The following is an 18,665-nucleotide window of genomic DNA, read 5'->3' as shown; positions in this document are numbered from 1 at the left end:
CCAACTGATGCAGTGGAGAACATTTTGAACCATTACACAGGTACCAATAATAGTAGGTGGGCTAAGAGAGGCTTCTAAACATAAGGATGGAGATTTAGAAAGGCGTTTCTTTCTCTCTGGCTGCCCTTAAGATTTTTTCCTTCATTTCAACTTTGGTGAATCTGGCAATTATGTGTCTTGGAGTTGCTCTTCTCGAGGAGTATCTTTGTGGCGTTCTCTGTATTTCCTGAATTTGAATGTTGGCCTTACATAATCCCATACTTCTTGCAGGCTTTTTTCATTGCTTTTTCTTCTTTTTTCTTTTGGTTTCTCTTCTTGCTTCATTTCATTCATTTGATCCTCAATCGCTGATACTCTTTCTTCCAGTTGATCGAGTTGGTAACTGAAGCTTGTGGATTTGTCACGTATTTCTCGTGTCATGGTTTTCATCTCTGTCATTTCATTTATGACCTTCTCTGCATTAATTATTCTAGCTATCAATTCTTCCACTCTTTTTTCAAGATTTTTAGTTTCTTTGCGCTGGGTACGTAATTCCTCCTTTAGCTCTGAGAAGTTTGATGGACTGAAACCTTCTTCTCTCATCTTGTCAAAGTCATTCTCTGACCAGCTTTGATCCATCGCTGGCGATGAGCTGCGATCCTTTGCAGGGGGAGATGCGCTCTTATTTTTTGAATTTCCAGCTTTTCTGCCCTGCTTTTTCCCCATCTTGGTGGTTTTATCTGCCTCTGGTCTTTGAAGATGGTGACGTACTGATGGGGTTTTGTTATAAGTGTCCTTCCTGTTTGATAGTTTTCCTTCTGACAGTCAGGACCCTCAGCTGTAGGTCTGTTGGAGATTGCTTGAGGTCCACTCCAGACCCTGTTTGCCTGGGTATCAGCAGCAGAGATTGCAGAAGATAGAATATTGCTGAACAGCGAGTGTACCTGTCTGATTCTTACTTTGGAAGGTTCCTCTCAGGGGTGTACTCCACCCTGTGAGGTGTGGGGTGTCAGGCTGCCCCTAGTGGAGGATGTCTCCCAGTTAGGCTACTCAGGGGTCAGGGACCCACTTGAGCAGGCAGTCTGTCCCTTCTCAGATCTCAACCTCCGTGATGGGAGATCCACTGCTCTCTTCAAAGCTGTCAGACAGAGTCGTTTGCGTCTGCAGAGGTTTCTGCTGCTTTTTGTTGTTGTTGTTTTTCATCTGTGCCCTGTCCCCAGAGGTGGAGTCTACAGAGACAGGCAGGTTTCCTTGACCTGCTGTGAGCTCCACCCAGTTCGAGCTTCCCAGCGGCTTTGTTTACCTACTTAAGCCTCAGCAATGGTGGGCGCCCCTCCCCCAGACTCGCTGCTGCCTTGCAGTTAGATCGCTGCAGACTGCTGTGCTAGCAATGAGGGAGGCTCCGTGGGTGTGGGACCCTCCCGGCCAGGTGTGGGATATAATCTCCTGGTGTGCCCGTTTGCTTAAAGTGCGGTATTGGGGTGGGAGTTACCCGATTTTCCAGGTGTTGCGTGTCTCAGTTCCCCTGGCTAGGAAAAGTAAGACTGAAGGAACAGAGAAATGGTGCCTCTTCTTGTGTCTGTGGAATGATTTTAGTCCAGTAGCTCTTTAGTATCAAGGTGCCACCTGTGCTGCACAAAACCATCTGGCCAGAGAGTAGAATAAGAGTGGCCTTTAGAGTTTGGTGTGGAAATCATGCTGTCCCTGAAGATAAAGAAGCTGCTTCTTCCTCCCTGGATCTGTTTTGCCATCACTCAGATCTTGCAAACGTCAACGCTCCTAGAGATATTTTTATGGATACATTATTCATGGACATCTTTATTTATCTTATCAACTATACTTTAAGTCCCTGAAGGGGAGAGTGCATGGATTTTAGCTTCCTGCCTCAATCCTAGTAACTAGGTATACACTTTGAACATTGTAGGTGCCTAATAAGAAGAGTTTATTAAATACTCAATTTACAGGATAAAGGAAAATAAGCAAAACACATCTCATCTTTTCCTGGATGTTTTTACAGGACCTAAGTTTCAGGTGACTTTGGGAGCCTTTGTTTTCATGGCCATCTGAAGAGCCATGAGGGCAGGCTGGAATTACACATTATCTACATTCAATTGAAGAGCATTCTGTTGTGTTTCACATTTTATTTCCACCAATCAAGCTTCCAACACAGAGACAGGAAGATCAATATCAGCTTAAATGAAACATAAATCTGAGTTGCATCTGCATGAGGGTGAGAACCAACCCATCTTCACATGGATAACTTGTCCCAAAGGCGCCATAAATACTGCCAACAATAGAGCTTTAGAATAAAGTCCTAAGGGTCGCCATAGGAGATGGAACAAGAACAAAAAGAACTAGAGCATGCTCCTGAATGTGCTCACACCAACAGGTAGAAGTGATCTCCTGTGGGAACGAAGGGCTTGATGCGAAAAATGATCAGGCCCCAGGCCTAGTGGCAGACTTCAGTTTTCTACACATGGAAATGTCCCAGTGGCCTTCAGTCTAAGCGTGCACTCAGGTCCTAAGGTTTTAGAATAAATACACTGTCTGAGTCAGACAATATCAATAAATCATTTAAAACCTTGAGCTGTGGGAGTTGGGGTGGGCGTGGGGAGCTTAGTTCTTGTGGGAGAAATTAACCAAACAAAAACCTCTATGCTGGTCAGAAATATGTTAGTGAGATTAATACCTAATTAAATGCAGTCCAAAACCAAACAGAAAACCTGCTCAATATGTTTTCTCTAAATGTGATATAGAAAAAGCATGGGATAAGGGTGATAGCAATAGAAAACAGGCAATACAAAGCAAGTAGCTAATTGCAGAAAAGTGGAGTCAGACTATCAGAATTTGGAATTTTAGTCATGGGTATGTGGGTAAATTACTATTTTCCTGAGAAGAGAAATGGCAAGGACAGGGAGGGTTGAACTGCCTAGTGGAAGGAGTATCACACCTTTAGAGGCAACTATACTCCTGATTAGAAATTTTTACACTCTAACATTTTATTAATGACTTGTTGATATAGACAAAAGGTATGTCTTAACCTGGCTTTTTTATGGTCTTGAATGGAAGTTTCTCCTTTTAACTAGTGCAATCCTAGGGGGATCGGATGGTGGCATGGACCCACTAAGTAGCAGGCATCCTACTGGACACACAGATTTCTTAGTTCTCATAACACACCCATTTTTTTTTAATGAGAAAAGTGAAGTTATCAGAAATTAAGTATCTTTCTTGCACAAGCTATGTGATCTGCACTCAGCTTCTTCATTTGGAAAACAGGAAGGGTGTGAGCATCCAGTGTGAAAGGGCACAAGGATTGTCAATATCTCACAGCTGTGGAGTACTTGTTCCCCTAGTTGGTGTGTGTAGTGTACTAGGGCAGTTCTTGCTTCTGGCTGGAAGCATTTCCCACATACCTCACACAGCCCTGCCTGTAGGAGGTGGGCCCTGCGACCACACCTGCTCAATCACAGTCCTCTGTTCTCTTGGTTCACAGGAGGGCGGGTAGTGCAATAGGATCAGTCAGAGTCCTGCACTTGGTTGACTTCTAGTCCTTAACGTGGATGGGCAATAATAATAATCATTATTGTTATATGGGTGAAGTGATTTCCATGTATGAGGCACTGTTCCAAGAACATTCACATATTAACTCATTTAACCTCAAAGCAAGCCTATGAATCCAGTGCTATATCTATTCACATTTTGAAGATAAGAAAACTGATGCACAGAAAGGGCCTGAATCTGGGAATATTAGTAGTGATTTCCTCAGATGCCTGGTGAGAGTGTGCAGAATGAAGCCAAATACAGACGAGCTGAGATGGAGCAAGGAGGGAGAGAATGAATGAATCTTACAGCCTCTGAGTCCTGCATCCCAGTTTTCCAGGGCCTGATGTTCATATCTTTTCTTTGGTTTCAACAGATTCCTTCAATGCCCTTTCCAGATGTGAGAGCCGAAACAATTCCCTTCTGTTTAACTTAGTTTACATTGGCTTTCTGTTACTTGTAGTGAAATAGTCATGATAACTTTTTGATAGTGTGGGTTTTCTCAGGAACATAAGTGAGACTCATTGGTAGCTAACTAAAGAAAATTAGTTTATTATGTATTTACATTTATATTTTTAATATAGTTATAATTTAAAAAATATATTAGTAAATAAATATGTTGGGTTTCAATGAGAGACACAACTAATGATATTTCCATATGTCCATCTTGTTGATGAATAACCATATATCCATTTCTTGTCTGAAGCTGATATCATACATTCCCTTGCATCAACACAACTTAAAGCTAACTACCATTAGAAAATTCTGTTGCTTTGGGTCAGAATTTATTTTGTTGTGTTTTACAAACTGTAGATTACAAAAACCAATCAAGAGAAGATAAAGTTTGGTTAGAATTTCTAAAAATTATATGCCTGTAGCTTACCACTAGTCTGCCCATAGAATATAGAGCTGGAGGGTGCTTCCCTTTATAGATGAGTGCTCTGAACTGACTGTTTTTGTCCCCTCCAAATACTTATGTTGAAGGCTAATCTTTAATATGATGATATGGAGGCCTTTGGGAGGTTATTAGGTTGCATAGGGTGGAGCCCTCATGAATGGGACTAGTGTTCTTACAAGAAGAGAAAGAGACGAGAGGGAGTCCCCCTACTCTTTTCTCTTCCTTCCTTTTCCTCTCCATCTCCTTCCATTTGCCATATGTGGATATAAGGAGAAGAACATTATCTGCAAGCCAGAAGGTGGGCCTCACCAGATACTGAATCTGCAGGTGCCTTGACCTTGGACTTCCTAGTCTCTAGAACTGTGGAAAATAAATGTTTGTTATTTAAGCCACCCAGTCTATGATATTCCATCACAGCAGGCCTAACCTCTATTATGAGGAAACACCCAAAGAGGTTAATGTGCTCAAGGATCCAGAATTACTGAGAGAAGGAGTAGAAGATGCTGGCCTGTCTCCCTCCCACTTCTAACTAATTGCCAACAATTTGGTAGCCTATGGTGGGGGCTGGTGCGGGGAAGGCCTCTACAGTACACCTGGCAGTCTTCAGGCAGCTGCCACTGGCAGCAACAGTGAGGATCCCCTTCTGTGTTTCCTCCATAGCCCTTCTTTCCATCTGCTTGTTTGGGGACGCTGTTGGTCGGTTAGAAAGCAGCAGACTGCCATTCTGCATGGGCTCCTTTAGCACTAGCCCTAAGTTCAGATCCCATGCCATGAGTCACAGAGTTTCCTCTAAGGCTGACCTGTTGCTTCTCAGTCACCCAGTCACGAGGCACCAGAAGCCTTCAGAGACCCTGAGTGTGAGTGGGCGCTTACCGCAAAAATCTGTCAAAGTGAGGAAGTTTCAGGAAAACTAATTAAGCCACTGACAGCATGATTCAGTGAAACGGGGTGGTGGCGGGCCCTATCAGATCCATGGTGAGTCATTGCCTTAAGCAAGAGTATGAATATGAATGCACAATTACTGAGAGCTATTCATTAGCCTCGGCTCACTCCCCAAAGGTAAAACCCAAAATGTCTTAACGGAGTAGACTCACACCCAGGTCCCTCTTGTAGCCTGTGGGAAAAATATTGTCTTAATTTGCTGCTAAACCATTAAGAACTGCTCCACATAGAATGTGGAGGTTCACATTGCATGTATTAGAATAGCAAAATTTTGAAAGGGTTGAAGATAGAAATGACTATTGTCTTTAAAAAAATCTTCTTGGATTTGTAAATGTTCTGTAGCACGAGCAAGCCTGTGATCTCTGTTTAAGGAAGAGGTCTGTGCAATGGAAGAATTTTATTTAGTACAGATGCATCTCATTTATGCATGGAACATACATTTACAGAGTTGTTTGAGAATTAGATTTTGGTAAACTAAGTTGCATTCAAAATTTCCAGAAAACGTTTGTTTTCTAATGGAAACCTGCCCTGCACTCTGTAAAGCCACCAACCCATTCTTGTGGAAAACAAGAAAAAAAATCTTGCTAAATTTTTGATTCATATTTTAGATCTCACTGGCTTTATTAAAGCTAATCCTCCAGAGTGTTATCTTTTAGAATCCCAGAATTCTGGAAGCTATGCTGAAATGACTCAAACTAGAAAAATCCCCTGTTTTAAATGATGGTGAACTTTACTCTTACCACCAAAGACCAGACCTCCCAAGTAAGAAATAAAAGAAAACAAAACAACAATAACAAAAGCCAAATAAAATCCATGAAGAAAATTAAATTATTTGAGTAGCTGAGACATGGACTTCATAGATAATATATTCTGTTCTCCTCTCTAGTTTCACATCAAAACAATAGGACCCTTCTTTTTGAAAGCCAGGATAGACCAACGCCAATAGGCTGTCATCAATGATCATCATGTACATTAGGCATTTGTGGGGAGATGGCTTCACTTATTTGGGCTATCTGTTTATAACAGTTTAGGCTAGTGATTCTCAACCCTGGCTGCACTTGAGCATCACCTGGGAACCTTTTGAATCGCACGGATGCCCGAACCCATCCCAAAATCAGAACTACAGGAGAGTGGGGCCTGGGTATCAGCACGCATAATGTTGTGAAATTTCCCCAGGTGATTCTAACATGGTGTCAAAGCTGAGAACCGCTGATTCAGAAAATCACCACTGGAAAATCAGGCTTAAGTAGCACAGCAGCAATGTTGTATCCTCTGAGGCAGTATTTCCAAAAAAAGTGGGTTGTGGACCATCCAACCTGCTTATTAAAAATACAGGTTGCTAGGCTGGGAGTGGTGGCTCACGCCTGTAATCCCAGCACTTTGGGAGGCTGAGGTGGGAGGATCATGAGGTCAGGAGATCAAGACCATCTAGGCCACCATGGTGAAACCCCGTCTCTACTAAAAATACAAAAAACTATCTGGGCATGGTGGCACGTGCCTGTAATCCCAGCTACTTGGGAAGGTGAGACAGGAGAATTGCATGAACCAGGGAGTCGGAGGTTACAGTGAGCCGAGATCACACCACTGCACTCCAGCGTGGCCACAGAGCGGGATGCTGTCTTTAAAAAAAAAAAAAAATGTACGGGTTGCTAGGGTCCCTTCCCATTCCACTCAGGAATCTGCCCTTTGAACAAGCTCTTAGGTCCTCCACTTGTACTGTAAACAGTGGGGATGCTACCTTTAGGGCATTCCATATTGAAGTATTAGTGAACACTTAGAAAGTGCTTGTGATATCACATGGGTTTTGCTCAACTTCAAAGGAGCTAGTTACCAAGCTGGTTACAAGAACTGTGGTGAGGTGAGTGAGATTTGCTGCTCATTTAATTTCCCTCTTAGGTTTTCTGCAGTGAGTAATTCTCCCACTCTCTATAAGTATCCATTTCTCCAGATATTTCATGACCCTCCTGCCCATTAAAACTCATCCATCACTTTGGGGGGCCGAGGTGCGTGGATCACAAAGTTAGGAGTTCAAGACTAGCCTGGCCAAGATGGTGAAACCCTGTCTCTACTAAAACTACAAAAAAAAAAAAAAAATAGCCAGGTGTGGTGGCAGGCGCCTGTAATCCCAGCTACTCAGGAGGCTGAAGCAGAGAATTGCTTGAACCCGGGAGATGGAGGTTGTAGTGACCCAAGATTGCACCATTGCACTCCAGCCTGGGCGACGGAGCGAGACTGTGTCTCAAAATGAAGAAGACGACAGGAAAAAAAAAAAAAAAACTTATCCATGTGATACCCTCTTTTATCACTGGCCAACTGATGGAATGAGTTGATTTAGACTAGTGAAAACTGTCTTGTTCTTTTCACATAACTAAATTTTAACAACTGCCTTCAATGATTTAACTCAAAAACAGAAATGAGTACAATGATGTAACGTAGTATATAGGAAGGTGGTGGGGACCCTTGCAGGGCACACCATGTGGATGGTAACCTCCACGAATATACATCCTCACGATCTTCTGATTAATCCTTCCACACTGCTAGAAAGTTTCTCAGTTCTTTGTTTCTATTCCCTTCAATCTACAATTACCTCAAAAATATACTCCTCTGCAGAAGGGTCAAATCACCGTCAGTTGTTGGGTGAGCAGATGTGTGTAGGACAACGAAGGTATTTTCAAAGGCAACTTGCAGATGAAGTAACCCTCAAGTGGATTTGAGAGCAATGCAAATTCATCACAAATACAAAATGCTCTTTTGTTAAAGAAAACTAAATTGTTTTAGTATATAACTTCCTAAATGACTTCTGTAGGATTACTCAGGGTCCACATAGACTCAGTGTTTACGCAGGCTAAATGAAACCAATATTTTCTGATCATTTATTTCAGTAGTTAATCTATGCTTTTCAAAATATTATTTTCCATAAGAACTCGGCCTTTGGGCTAAGCTAGATTTTGATTTTTTTTTGTTTTCTATCCTTATGTTGTAACTACATGAGATTAGCTAATAAATACAAGCTGGAGATCAAAAACCAAATTAAATACTTTCATTTGAGTGAGATGAGTATGGAGGAGGAGTGTAACACAGAGCCGATAGTAACAGTTAAAAAGAAACCACACAGCCTAAGGTTCTTAACCTGCCTCTCCTCTGAAATGTGGGTCGCTTGGTTCTTGGTCATCCTTAGTACCTGATGAAAAATCTGACTAGAGACAAGACACATTCCTGGAGCTTTCCATTTTATAGAAAACTGGGATGGGACCTGGCGTGGTGGCTCATGCCTGTAATCCCAGCACTTTGGAAGGTCAAGGCAGGCTGATCACTTGAGGTCAGGGGTTCAAGATCAGTCTGACCAACATGGCAAAACTTTGTCTCTACTAAAAATACAAAAAAAAAAAATGAGCCTGGTGTCGTGCTGCACGCCTGTAATCTCAGCTACACCGGAGGCTAAGGCAGGAGAATCGTTTGAACCTGGCAGGCAAAGGTTGCAGTGAGTTGAGATCTCGCCACTGCACTCCAGCCTGGGTGACAGAGCGAGACTGTCTAAGACAAACAAACAAACAAAAACTGGAATGAGACTTCTACAGATCATGTGACCAGAACTTAACCCAATGACACAACACAATACCAGAGAAAGTTTGTGTCTCTTACACATGGGTCATTAAGTTGCGTCTAATTAGCGGTGAAGATTTCACGCTGATTTCATCCAGCTCCCTCACTAAGGGTACCGTTTTTATTTGTAAGGGAGACTAGATAATTGATAACTTTGATAGCGTGACACTTTTGAATAAAGGTAATGAGAAAAGAACAAAAGGGCAGGCACATAGGTTCTGGCTGTTTCTAACAGTGTTACGTTTCCAATGGTGGCATCAGTATTTTGTTCCTTCATGACGTAAACCACAGTTCTTATCCAGTTCTTATGGTAAACCCCTGGGGGCCTGATGTGTTTTAAAATAATTTTGTTTTCACATTTTGAAATAGGATAAAATGTATATACTATATATTTTATAATATCCACAGCATGATCTTGTTAGCCATCTTATAATAAAGCAATATTTTTGTAGTGAAACATATAAGTATTCATATTAAATGGGATAAATAAATACTGGAAATGGTCTCAAGTCTGTTTAGATTGGGTTTTGTTGCCAAATGACCTGTGGCAAAGCAAGAAAATGCTTTTAAGAGATTTTAAGATTTGGAGTTGCAAACAAGGGATTATGGATTTATATCTGTGTATTTTTCCAAACCATTCAAGAATTTATTTGTATTTTCAAATCTTATTAATTCGGTAATTTGTCCCATATGTTATTCTCCTAAAATATTCTTTTAATGCTTAAAATGTTCCCTGTATTCACTGTACTCATTGATTTGGTCACTATTTTTTTTGGTGACTCATTAGTTTTATTATTTCATGTTATAATAAGCTTTTTAAGGCTCAGTTTTCTCTTTTAGAAAATTTCTGTTGGCATTGTGCCTGGCAGTTAAGTGCTTACATCAATCAGTAAGCTTTCCTTAGCTGCAAGCAAGAGGCACTGATTCTGACTTAAGCAGACGAGAATTTACTTGAGTATGTGGAATTAAAAGAAGGGTTGCAGAACCGTGCTTGGAAATAGCAGGGAAAAGAAAACCTTTTAGATTGAGGTTAGGGATATTTTAACAGGACTTCTCACCTCCACCTTTTAAAATTCTGAGTCACTCTGCTGAAGATCAAGCCCCAGGCAAATCTGAGGGGCTGAGCGGCTCACGTGCCCACCACTTGGCTAGGAGACAGCCTGACACATTGATTGACACTCCCACCAAGCCTGAGCAAAGGGTGGGGGAAGCATTCTCCCACAGGAAATGAGATTGTTATTACAAGAAGAATGCAAATGGACTCTGATGGCAAAACTAAACAAACCTAACAGAAGTCCTCCATAGAATTCACGATGTTTTCTAAATAGTATTCTTAATTCTTGGCTTTTGAAGAATGCACAGTCTTATTTTTTTAGGCCATCCTTAGAGAAAACTTAATTAATCGTCATGGGCAGGTTAGTTGCACTCTTCTAGACTTTTTTCAACATTCTGTATCTTTCTTGAGCACCAAGGCTAGAGATGTTTGCTATTTGATTTTATTTTGGTACAAGTGATGAGTTATTTTCAAAGTGATCTTTTAACAAGGAGTATCTCCTACCGAGGCAACACTGACAGAGGGAATCTTAATGGCAGAAAGCACTCTATTAATAAGAAAAGGAAATTCACCTGGAATCTACCTAAGAAAAACAACATATATAACATGGCTCAAAAACCAAGAAAATGAAAAAGGCAATGAACATGTTTTTTCCTCATTTACCAATTAAAAAATTTTAAGGAATATTATTATTCTCCTTAAGTCCCACATTTCTTTAAGTGCCTTTCAAATTGAGCACCATTTTTACAGGCAGGTGCTGATGAGTGCACATAATCAACTTGAATTGTTGATAATACACATTTCTTACCTGATACTCATACTCTGTGAAAGGCAGTAGTTCGGAATCTATAAAAGAGGTTGAGCTTCCATTATAGATTAGGACTGGACTGGATTTTCCAGGCTGAGTTGCTATTTGTCTTCTGTGTAATTCATAATACAAAACTTTTCCATTTGGCTGAAGCGGTCCTGTCCACAAAAGGGAAACAGTGGGCTGGAATCCTCCTGGAGCCATTTGTACCTCCAGATGTGGTGGGGGTTGCATCAGAGGTGCAATCTCAGGGGTCTGTATGAATGTCCAGTCACTTGATGCACATCCCAGGGTGGTGCATGCTTGAATTCGTATTTCATACCTTCAGGACATAAGGCAGAAATTAGTGATTTTCAGCAAAATAGATTTTCATGGGAAGAATCTTTAAAACACCAGGCCTTAAAAAAAAAAAAAAGAAAGACAAGTTTACATGTATTCTTATTCATAGCTAACTCTTAAGAATAACAAAGTTGAGAATGGCCTGAACCCAGAAGGCAGAGCTTGCAGTGAGCTGAAATTGTGCCATTGCACTCCAGCCCGGGCGACAGAGCAAGACTCCGTCTCAAAAAATATTTATATTTCCATGGAAATTTTTGAACTATTAAAATCCCCCTGGCTTTCTAAACTAAAGTTTCTTAACTGTTTGAAAGGGGTGAGTACAATTCTTCCCCTAAACAAGGATGTATGGAATAAATAACTCTCAAGATTCTTTCCAGCATGAAAATTCCAGTACTCTTCAGAATTACTTAACATAGCAATGAAGAATGCAGACCTTGGAAAGTATGAAGCAGTTCTCAGCAGTCCTGGACTCCTCCTACCTTTGAAGCTAGAGCTAAATGATCCCCCAGGAATGTTTCCAGGTCATGAAGGAACATCATGGAATTAAGGTCTCAGTGGTAATAAATCCCCTCACCTAATACCTAACATCTTAAAACAGGCTCCCTTACATGACACAAAGACCTTGTGGGGCCAAAGTTAACTCAACTACACACCAGATTATCAATCATGAAGACACCTTATCACCATCCAGTTAAACTCAACTAATCAATTATGTTTTGCCTCATAGCCCGTCTCTGCTACTTGAAAAGGTCTATTTACATAGCAGGGACTTCTCCTTTCCAACAAAATGAATTTTTGTAAGTATTTAGTGCCTATGGCTGCAAATGAGCACTTTTTTCTCTATTCCCAACCACCATTGATTTTATGACACCTTCAATTTTCCCTCAGGTACCCAGCTATCTTCTTTCTACCTTTATTGCTTTTAGTTCTAGCCTTTTCCTCTTTTATTTTCTACCTCCCCTCTTTGCTCTTTGAATCACTGCTTTCTGTTCTTTTACTTGCTCTTTCTCTTTTGTGTTTTTGCTTTCTTAATTACACCTTTTTCCCTTTGTGACTTATTTTATTCCCACTTTCTTCTCCTCCTCCCTTGGTTCTTCTCTCATGTCCATCTCCACCATGACAGCGCTACCAGTTTATTGGTGATCAAATCCATAGCTGTGTATGGTAGATCTGACTTCTAAGCAATTCTGTGAGGTCAATTTTGATTTCCCACATGAAGATTATTCATTTTCTGGGTTATCTGTGGTAGTTTTTAAATTTTGGGCCGGATTCCTTCTGCTAATTAGGACGTTCCCAGGCTATTTCTTTTTACTGACCAGCTGGGGGTGCTGAAAGGAGGACACACACATTTGCAATATTCAGTGAACATTAATCCACTAAAAACAAAAACAAGAAGCATGCATGAACTCCAACTTCATATAGAAGTGATACTCTGTTTTATGTCAATGTCACTTATAGATTCAGTTAGAGTGGATAATGAAGAGATTTCTCTCACATTCTTAAATAGCCTTGCAATTTATCAGATAAATCAAACTTTTTTTTTTTTTTCCAGCCTGGAAAAAGCATTGCTTTCGTGCCTGGACAAACTGCTTCACCTCTAGAAGATTTTTCAAATAAGAGTTTCAAAAGGGAGCAAATTGATATGATTTTTGAAAGTTGGAAGTACAGTCAAGTAAAGAGGAAGCCAGTCTAGAATACACAGCTCTGCAACTACAGTGGGCCTTTTTTATGCCCTGAATCAGTGTAAGGTAATATAAAAGCCAACTCACACAGCATGTGGACTAGCTGTGGAGAATACCTGAGGAAGTTTTAATTACTGTTTAATATTTAATAGACCCTAAATAATTGTCATGAGTAGATGCATAAGACCATGAATGTTTCATTTAAACAGCACTATATATCAGAGGTAATTATAGGAGGATCTAATCTACACATCACTAGATTATAATAATAGCTGAATTTTACCTGTGGTAGTTGGAAATCAACACTCTTTCAGCCTTTAATTTTTTTAAGTGATTCTGTTCATTTTACCAAATTTTAAGCATAAAATATCTTTTATTACCCTTCTCTCTGGGGATGTAAGTTACTCAAAATGTGATGGGGAAAACTGCCAAACAATTATTTAAGCAACGGGCAAGATTCTTTTGTGTGGAGAACAACGCACTTCCATGCATGTCACAGAGTCCAGATAGGACCGCTAGGAAAACATGAGCTAGCAAAGTGGCATTGTCCTGAGAAACCATAAGAAAGTAGAGTAAGAGAAGCCTTATTATTCCTGGAGGAAGTGCTGGATTTGATAAGAAGGCTCTTCACAAAGCAAATTTTGTTTTAGTCTAACTCTGGCTGGTAATTGCGCTCATTGATTGGCATCTTTTAACCTTAAAATAATACATCATTTTATTCACAGTCTAGTCAGATGACCCTATCGGGGCTGTCAGAACTGTCCAGGGGCCTGCATATTTCCCGGGGGACTAGCCTCATCTCCCTCCTACTTATTTCAGATACCAGGATGCATTGTAAACCTTTCTGAAACACTGGCTTTCAAAACATCACCTACAAGAATCTGCTCTCTGGAGGTTATGCAAGCAGGCTTTGCTTGGATGAGGATGTGCTTTGTCTACTATGCATGTTTAGGTGGATGGAGGTTGGGGACACCATGCTTCACATTTTCAGAGTCTTCATTAGAACTGACCAAGGGCTCAGAAATAGAAAGGTCAGTGGCACACTCAGAAAACCGAGACATGGCTACCTACCTGTGAAATGGCTTCAGCTGGTTCACTATATATGACTGCGTACCAAAAGAATTATGAGTTGTGTTTATGTGTATGATTTTAGTTTCTCTTTGAAACATTTCACGGATGAAGAGGGTATAGTTGATGATATCGCCATTTGTTCTCACTGGAGGGTCCCAATTCACTAAGATCTCCTGAGGACCCCTGGCCTGCAATTTTGGAGGTTCCATCCCTGAGGGTGCTGAGGGGTTGGTTCGATCTTTGGCAAGAGGACTCAAAATGCCCCCTTGGCTGTTGTTGGCAGTTACTGTGTAGCCATACTCCACACCTGGGGTGAGAGTAAAATCATGATAGCGTGTTTCCAAGCCTGTATACACAATGGTTCCATCTCTCCTAAGTTCATAACTTCTGATCTGGCCATTTGGGTTTCTTGGAGGTTTCCAGGTGATTTCTATCGATTCTGAGCCTGTGACTTGCAGTGTTGGAGAGTCCATGTTCTCTGGCAGGGCCTCCATTGTCCAGGCAGATTTTGACACACTAGCTGTGCAACCTCCATTCGTGCAGGCTACAAGGGAGAAGTTATACTGAGTGTAAGGCTGCAGGTGGGAAACCAGTAGGCACAGGCCCTGGCCAGCAAGGGACTCCTTATTATCATATCTAACTAAATATTTAGTGATCTTTCCATTTTTCACTGTGGGCGGTGACCAACATACATTTACTTGTGTGGCACTGACGGTCCAAAGATCTGGAGGGCTGACTCCTGATGGAGCAGCCTCCAGAGTTGTGATGCTGGTGGGTTTGCTGGTGGAGCAGCCTCCACTCGTGCAGGCTTGGAGTGCATAGCTATAGGTGGAAAAAGGAAGAAGCTCTTCATCAGTGTAATTGAAAGTCATAGCATCAAAGCTAAAAGGATAGAGCGTTTCATTCCTTTGAAGTCTATAGGACTGGATAATACCATTAGACTGTTCTGGTGGGATCCAGGAAATCAGCAGTTTTTGGGGATTCATAGAAACATAGGATATCACAGGTGGAGAGAGACCTTCTGGAGGTGCTTGCAATGTCCTTACCACATTCCAAGAGCTACAGGTATGCCCGGCTGAATTCCAAGTGTAGATTTTATATTCACACTGCGTCCATGGTTGCAAACCAGTGTCATTATACATAAATGTATCCCTTTCAGTGTTATATTCTGTGAAAACAATTTTCTCATCCACCTGGATTGTCTGATTTCCCCAAGCTTTTCCCTCGAAGCATCTGCGAATCACTTCATAGCGAATTATTTTTCCATTTGGGTTAACAGGCTCAGACCAGTTCAGCTCAACACTGGTGGACTTCACAGAGTGGACAGTAGGAGCCAGCTGAGAGTCTGGAGGGGCTTCATCTGTCCACAGAGGCTGGGGCGCTGAGTGTGCACAGCCTGCTCTGGTGCAGGCCTCCAGGGTCAGTGTGTAGAGAGTGAAAGGCTCCAGGCGGCGGAAGAGAAACTGACGATTCAAACCAGAGTACTCCAGGAGCCCGTCATTGAAGATGTTGTATGTCTACAGAAGGACAGAAGCAAAAGGGATAACCTGCAGCATACAATTTCTTTGTGTAGTTATTTAGTCCCTTTTTAACCTTTACCCCCTTATTCGTTATTTTGATGGCCCTAATTTAGAGAAGTATTCTGATATTAGTTGGGAAAGTGTGATTTTTTTTCAGTTAATATAAGGCCCACAGAGAGACAAACAATGTTTTTCTTTGCCTTTTTTATTCAGTTTGGGCAATATGTAAGCATTTATTTCAAAACTAAGGGCTATTGAACCTGATTCTTTGACTTAAATGGTACTCACGAGGTTTCTCCTACTTGCATTTTTTTTTTTTAAAGTAGAGAATAGTGTTCAAATCTCCTGTTTTATAGATATGAACTGCTTCTGATCTCACACTGACTAGAGTAAGTAGGGTCTACCTTCCACGGCATTTGCTGGGAAATAGAATTACAATGCTTAATCATTTGTTGTTACAGAGTGGGAGGGCTGAAAGAGAGAGAGAGAGAGAGAGTGTGTGTGTGTGTGTGTGTGTGTGTGTGTGTTTAGGCACACAGACACCTATATATTATACATAAGTACAAATATCCATACATATATATGCCTGTACATATATACATATATATAGATCTTTATGACTAGGAGATGGAAAAAAACACCCTGTTTTCTCTTGCAGGCCATGGCAGAATTGATTGTTCCTTTGGGGGCAAAGTATTCTTTTGTTCTGGAAAAAAACATCTGAGTGCTTATTATACTGTACAAATGTAGAGCAAGTTTTTGTCCTTGTATTATTCATTTTTTTTGAAGGATGGGAAGTAAGTTAATCTGAATGCAGGTGTTTTTGAACAGTGATTTTCCAACCTTTTCTTGCTCCAACAAGCCTGAGAGAGATGACACATTCCTAGCGATGACTCCCTATCATGGTGACTCTCAAGAGGGGACAGAACACATTCTACAGCCCTTGGAAGGCACACCCTTGAAACATTCCCAGGAGTGGTTCTTGGGCAAGCTTAATTTAGACTAAATTGTTAATATACTCCATTTTTTCCCTAAGATTGCATAGCCTAGATGTTTGGAAATCTCTTTATGTTGGAATGTTGTATGTTGGTGTGATTTTCTGGTTGGGGACCCAGGGCAAGACCACCCCCATGAGGGAAGGGGACTGCCATAGTTTCTGAAGGGAGCGTAGGTTCCATAACCAGCTTGCAGCCTCTGTGACTCCCCAGCACCCCTTGCTGCCCCTGATATTCACCTGGTAAATCTCTAACTAGTGTAAAATTTAGCTTTCCCTCTATACTCAAGTTCTGAATGGGTTTGTAGAAAAACACCCAAACATTTTTACCAGTCCCACGTTAAACTTTTAACCACACATTTAAAATAGATGATTACCAATTTGTAATCCTACTTTATTCCCTCATGCTTTTGCTCTGTCATTTTCCCAGGTGATTATTTCATATTTCCTCCTTTCCCCTAATTGCCAACACCCTCTTCCTTCCCTCACCGTTGATTGATTGTTGACATAACCACCTAGTTCATTGAAAATAGAAGCAGTTAGAGAAGAATGCTTCCATGTTATATATTGTGACCATTGCATCCATGTGAATCTAGACTTACATGATTTGCCTTTCCTCCTTTTGCTGTGAATGAAATATCTCTGTCCTTATTAAAGGCCTCCTGAGCACTGTATCCCATCCCTTCCTCCCTCCCCATGACTTCACTACTGCCGTTATTCTCAATATCTCCTACGTCACCAGTTTATCTCCCTCTACTGGTTATTTCCATTCTGTTTAAATGTACTCTAGTATTTTTCAATGATTTTACATAAAACTTCCCCATCCCACAGTCTCCACCTATTGCTCCATTTCTCTGCTTTTCTTTTCATCTAAATGGCTTTAATGAGTTGTCCTAATTTCCTCCCTTACCATTCTCTCCTCAATCAGCCATGCCAATCAGGTTTCCCATTCTACCGCTTACTCTCCTTGTCAAGATCACAGTGACCTCCTCATTCCTATACTCAGGGTGGCTTCTCTGCCCTCATTTTACTTGTGCTCTCAGCAGCATTTTGGCATATTTTCTCTTCTCATTTTGGACACTCCACTCATATACTTTTCCTTCTAGCCTAATTCCCTCTTATCAGTCTTTGCTGGCTCTCTTTCCTCCTCTTGACCCCCACATTTATGCCTCAGGCCTTGATCCCAGACTTGCAACAGGTTGAGTTACATTCTCTCCATAGCTGATCTCCTCTGGCACCATGGGTTTAAAGGACATCCACTTGCTAATGGATTCTGAATATTTATCCCAGCAAATAACTCTCTCAGGAGTTTTAGACTTGTACTTCACACTACCTGCTTGCCCCTTCAAACTTGTTCGTCTTCCAGTCTCCGCTTCCTCATCAATAGCCCAAAGCCTAAACCCAAAAGTCATCCTAAAGCACTCCCTTTCCTTCACAACTCTCATTCAGCTCATTAACACATTTCATCATCCTATCTTCTGTATTTATCTTCAATTCACCTATAGTGCATGACTTCACAACTGCTACTCTAATTTGAGCCACCTTCAATTCTACCTTGAAATCTTCAATAGTTCTCAAACTCCATTGGTCCTTATATAGTCCATTTTCCACAGGGTAGCCAGAGTGATTTTTAAAAACAAATTTGATCATGCTATTCCTTTGCTTAAAGCATTCAGTAATTTTTCATTACACTTGGAACAAATTCTAAACTCTTTACCACAGTCTACAAGGTTGGGTACAATCTATCTCCTATTAGTCCCTCCAACCTTTTCTAGTGCCATCTTTCTTTCCCCCAAATACTTCATACACACTAGCTTTCTTCTCTTTCCTTGAATACACCAAGTTCATTCCTGGCTTCAGGCCTTGCATTTGCTGTTCATTTAGTCTGGAACATTTTGCCCCCATATCTTCACATGACTAACTCTGTCTTGTCATTCAGGTCTCAGCTCAAATGTCAATTTGATTCAAATGATATTCCATTCTAAAATAGCCTGAGCAGGCCTAATTACATGATTCTATTTAATTTTCTTTATAGCATTCATTGCTCTCTGTAATTCCCTTGCTTATTTATTTACTAGCTTATTGTTTGCTTTTCTGTACCCCCACCATTCATATACTCTGCCACATTTATTCACACACAAACACACACACATGCACGTGCACTCACACACGGTCTGTAACATCAGGGAACTTGACTGTCTGGTTCACTCTTGAATAAGTATATGGCACTTAGTA

General features: G+C 41.0%; 1 protein-coding gene across 1 annotated transcript in view; it reads right to left on the bottom strand.

Annotated features, from left to right (window-relative positions):
* Positions 1-18,665, bottom strand: part of USH2A (usherin) — an 825,608-nt gene that overhangs the window by 34,938 nt on the left and 772,005 nt on the right. Inside the window, exons 62-63 of the mRNA XM_030936493.1 lie at positions 13,917-15,433; positions 10,825-11,146 (exon numbers count right to left, since the gene is read on the bottom strand). Of these exons, the coding sequence (XP_030792353.1) occupies positions 10,825-11,146; positions 13,917-15,433 (1,839 nt within the window). The remainder of the gene's footprint in view (positions 1-10,824; positions 11,147-13,916; positions 15,434-18,665) is intronic.

Source organism: Rhinopithecus roxellana, chromosome 8, assembly GCF_007565055.1.
Source record: "Rhinopithecus roxellana isolate Shanxi Qingling chromosome 8, ASM756505v1, whole genome shotgun sequence".
In the NCBI taxonomy this organism is placed as follows: Eukaryota; Metazoa; Chordata; class Mammalia; order Primates; family Cercopithecidae; genus Rhinopithecus; species Rhinopithecus roxellana.
Note: the sequence above shows the minus strand (reverse complement) of the source record. Positions and strands in the feature narration are given on the sequence as shown.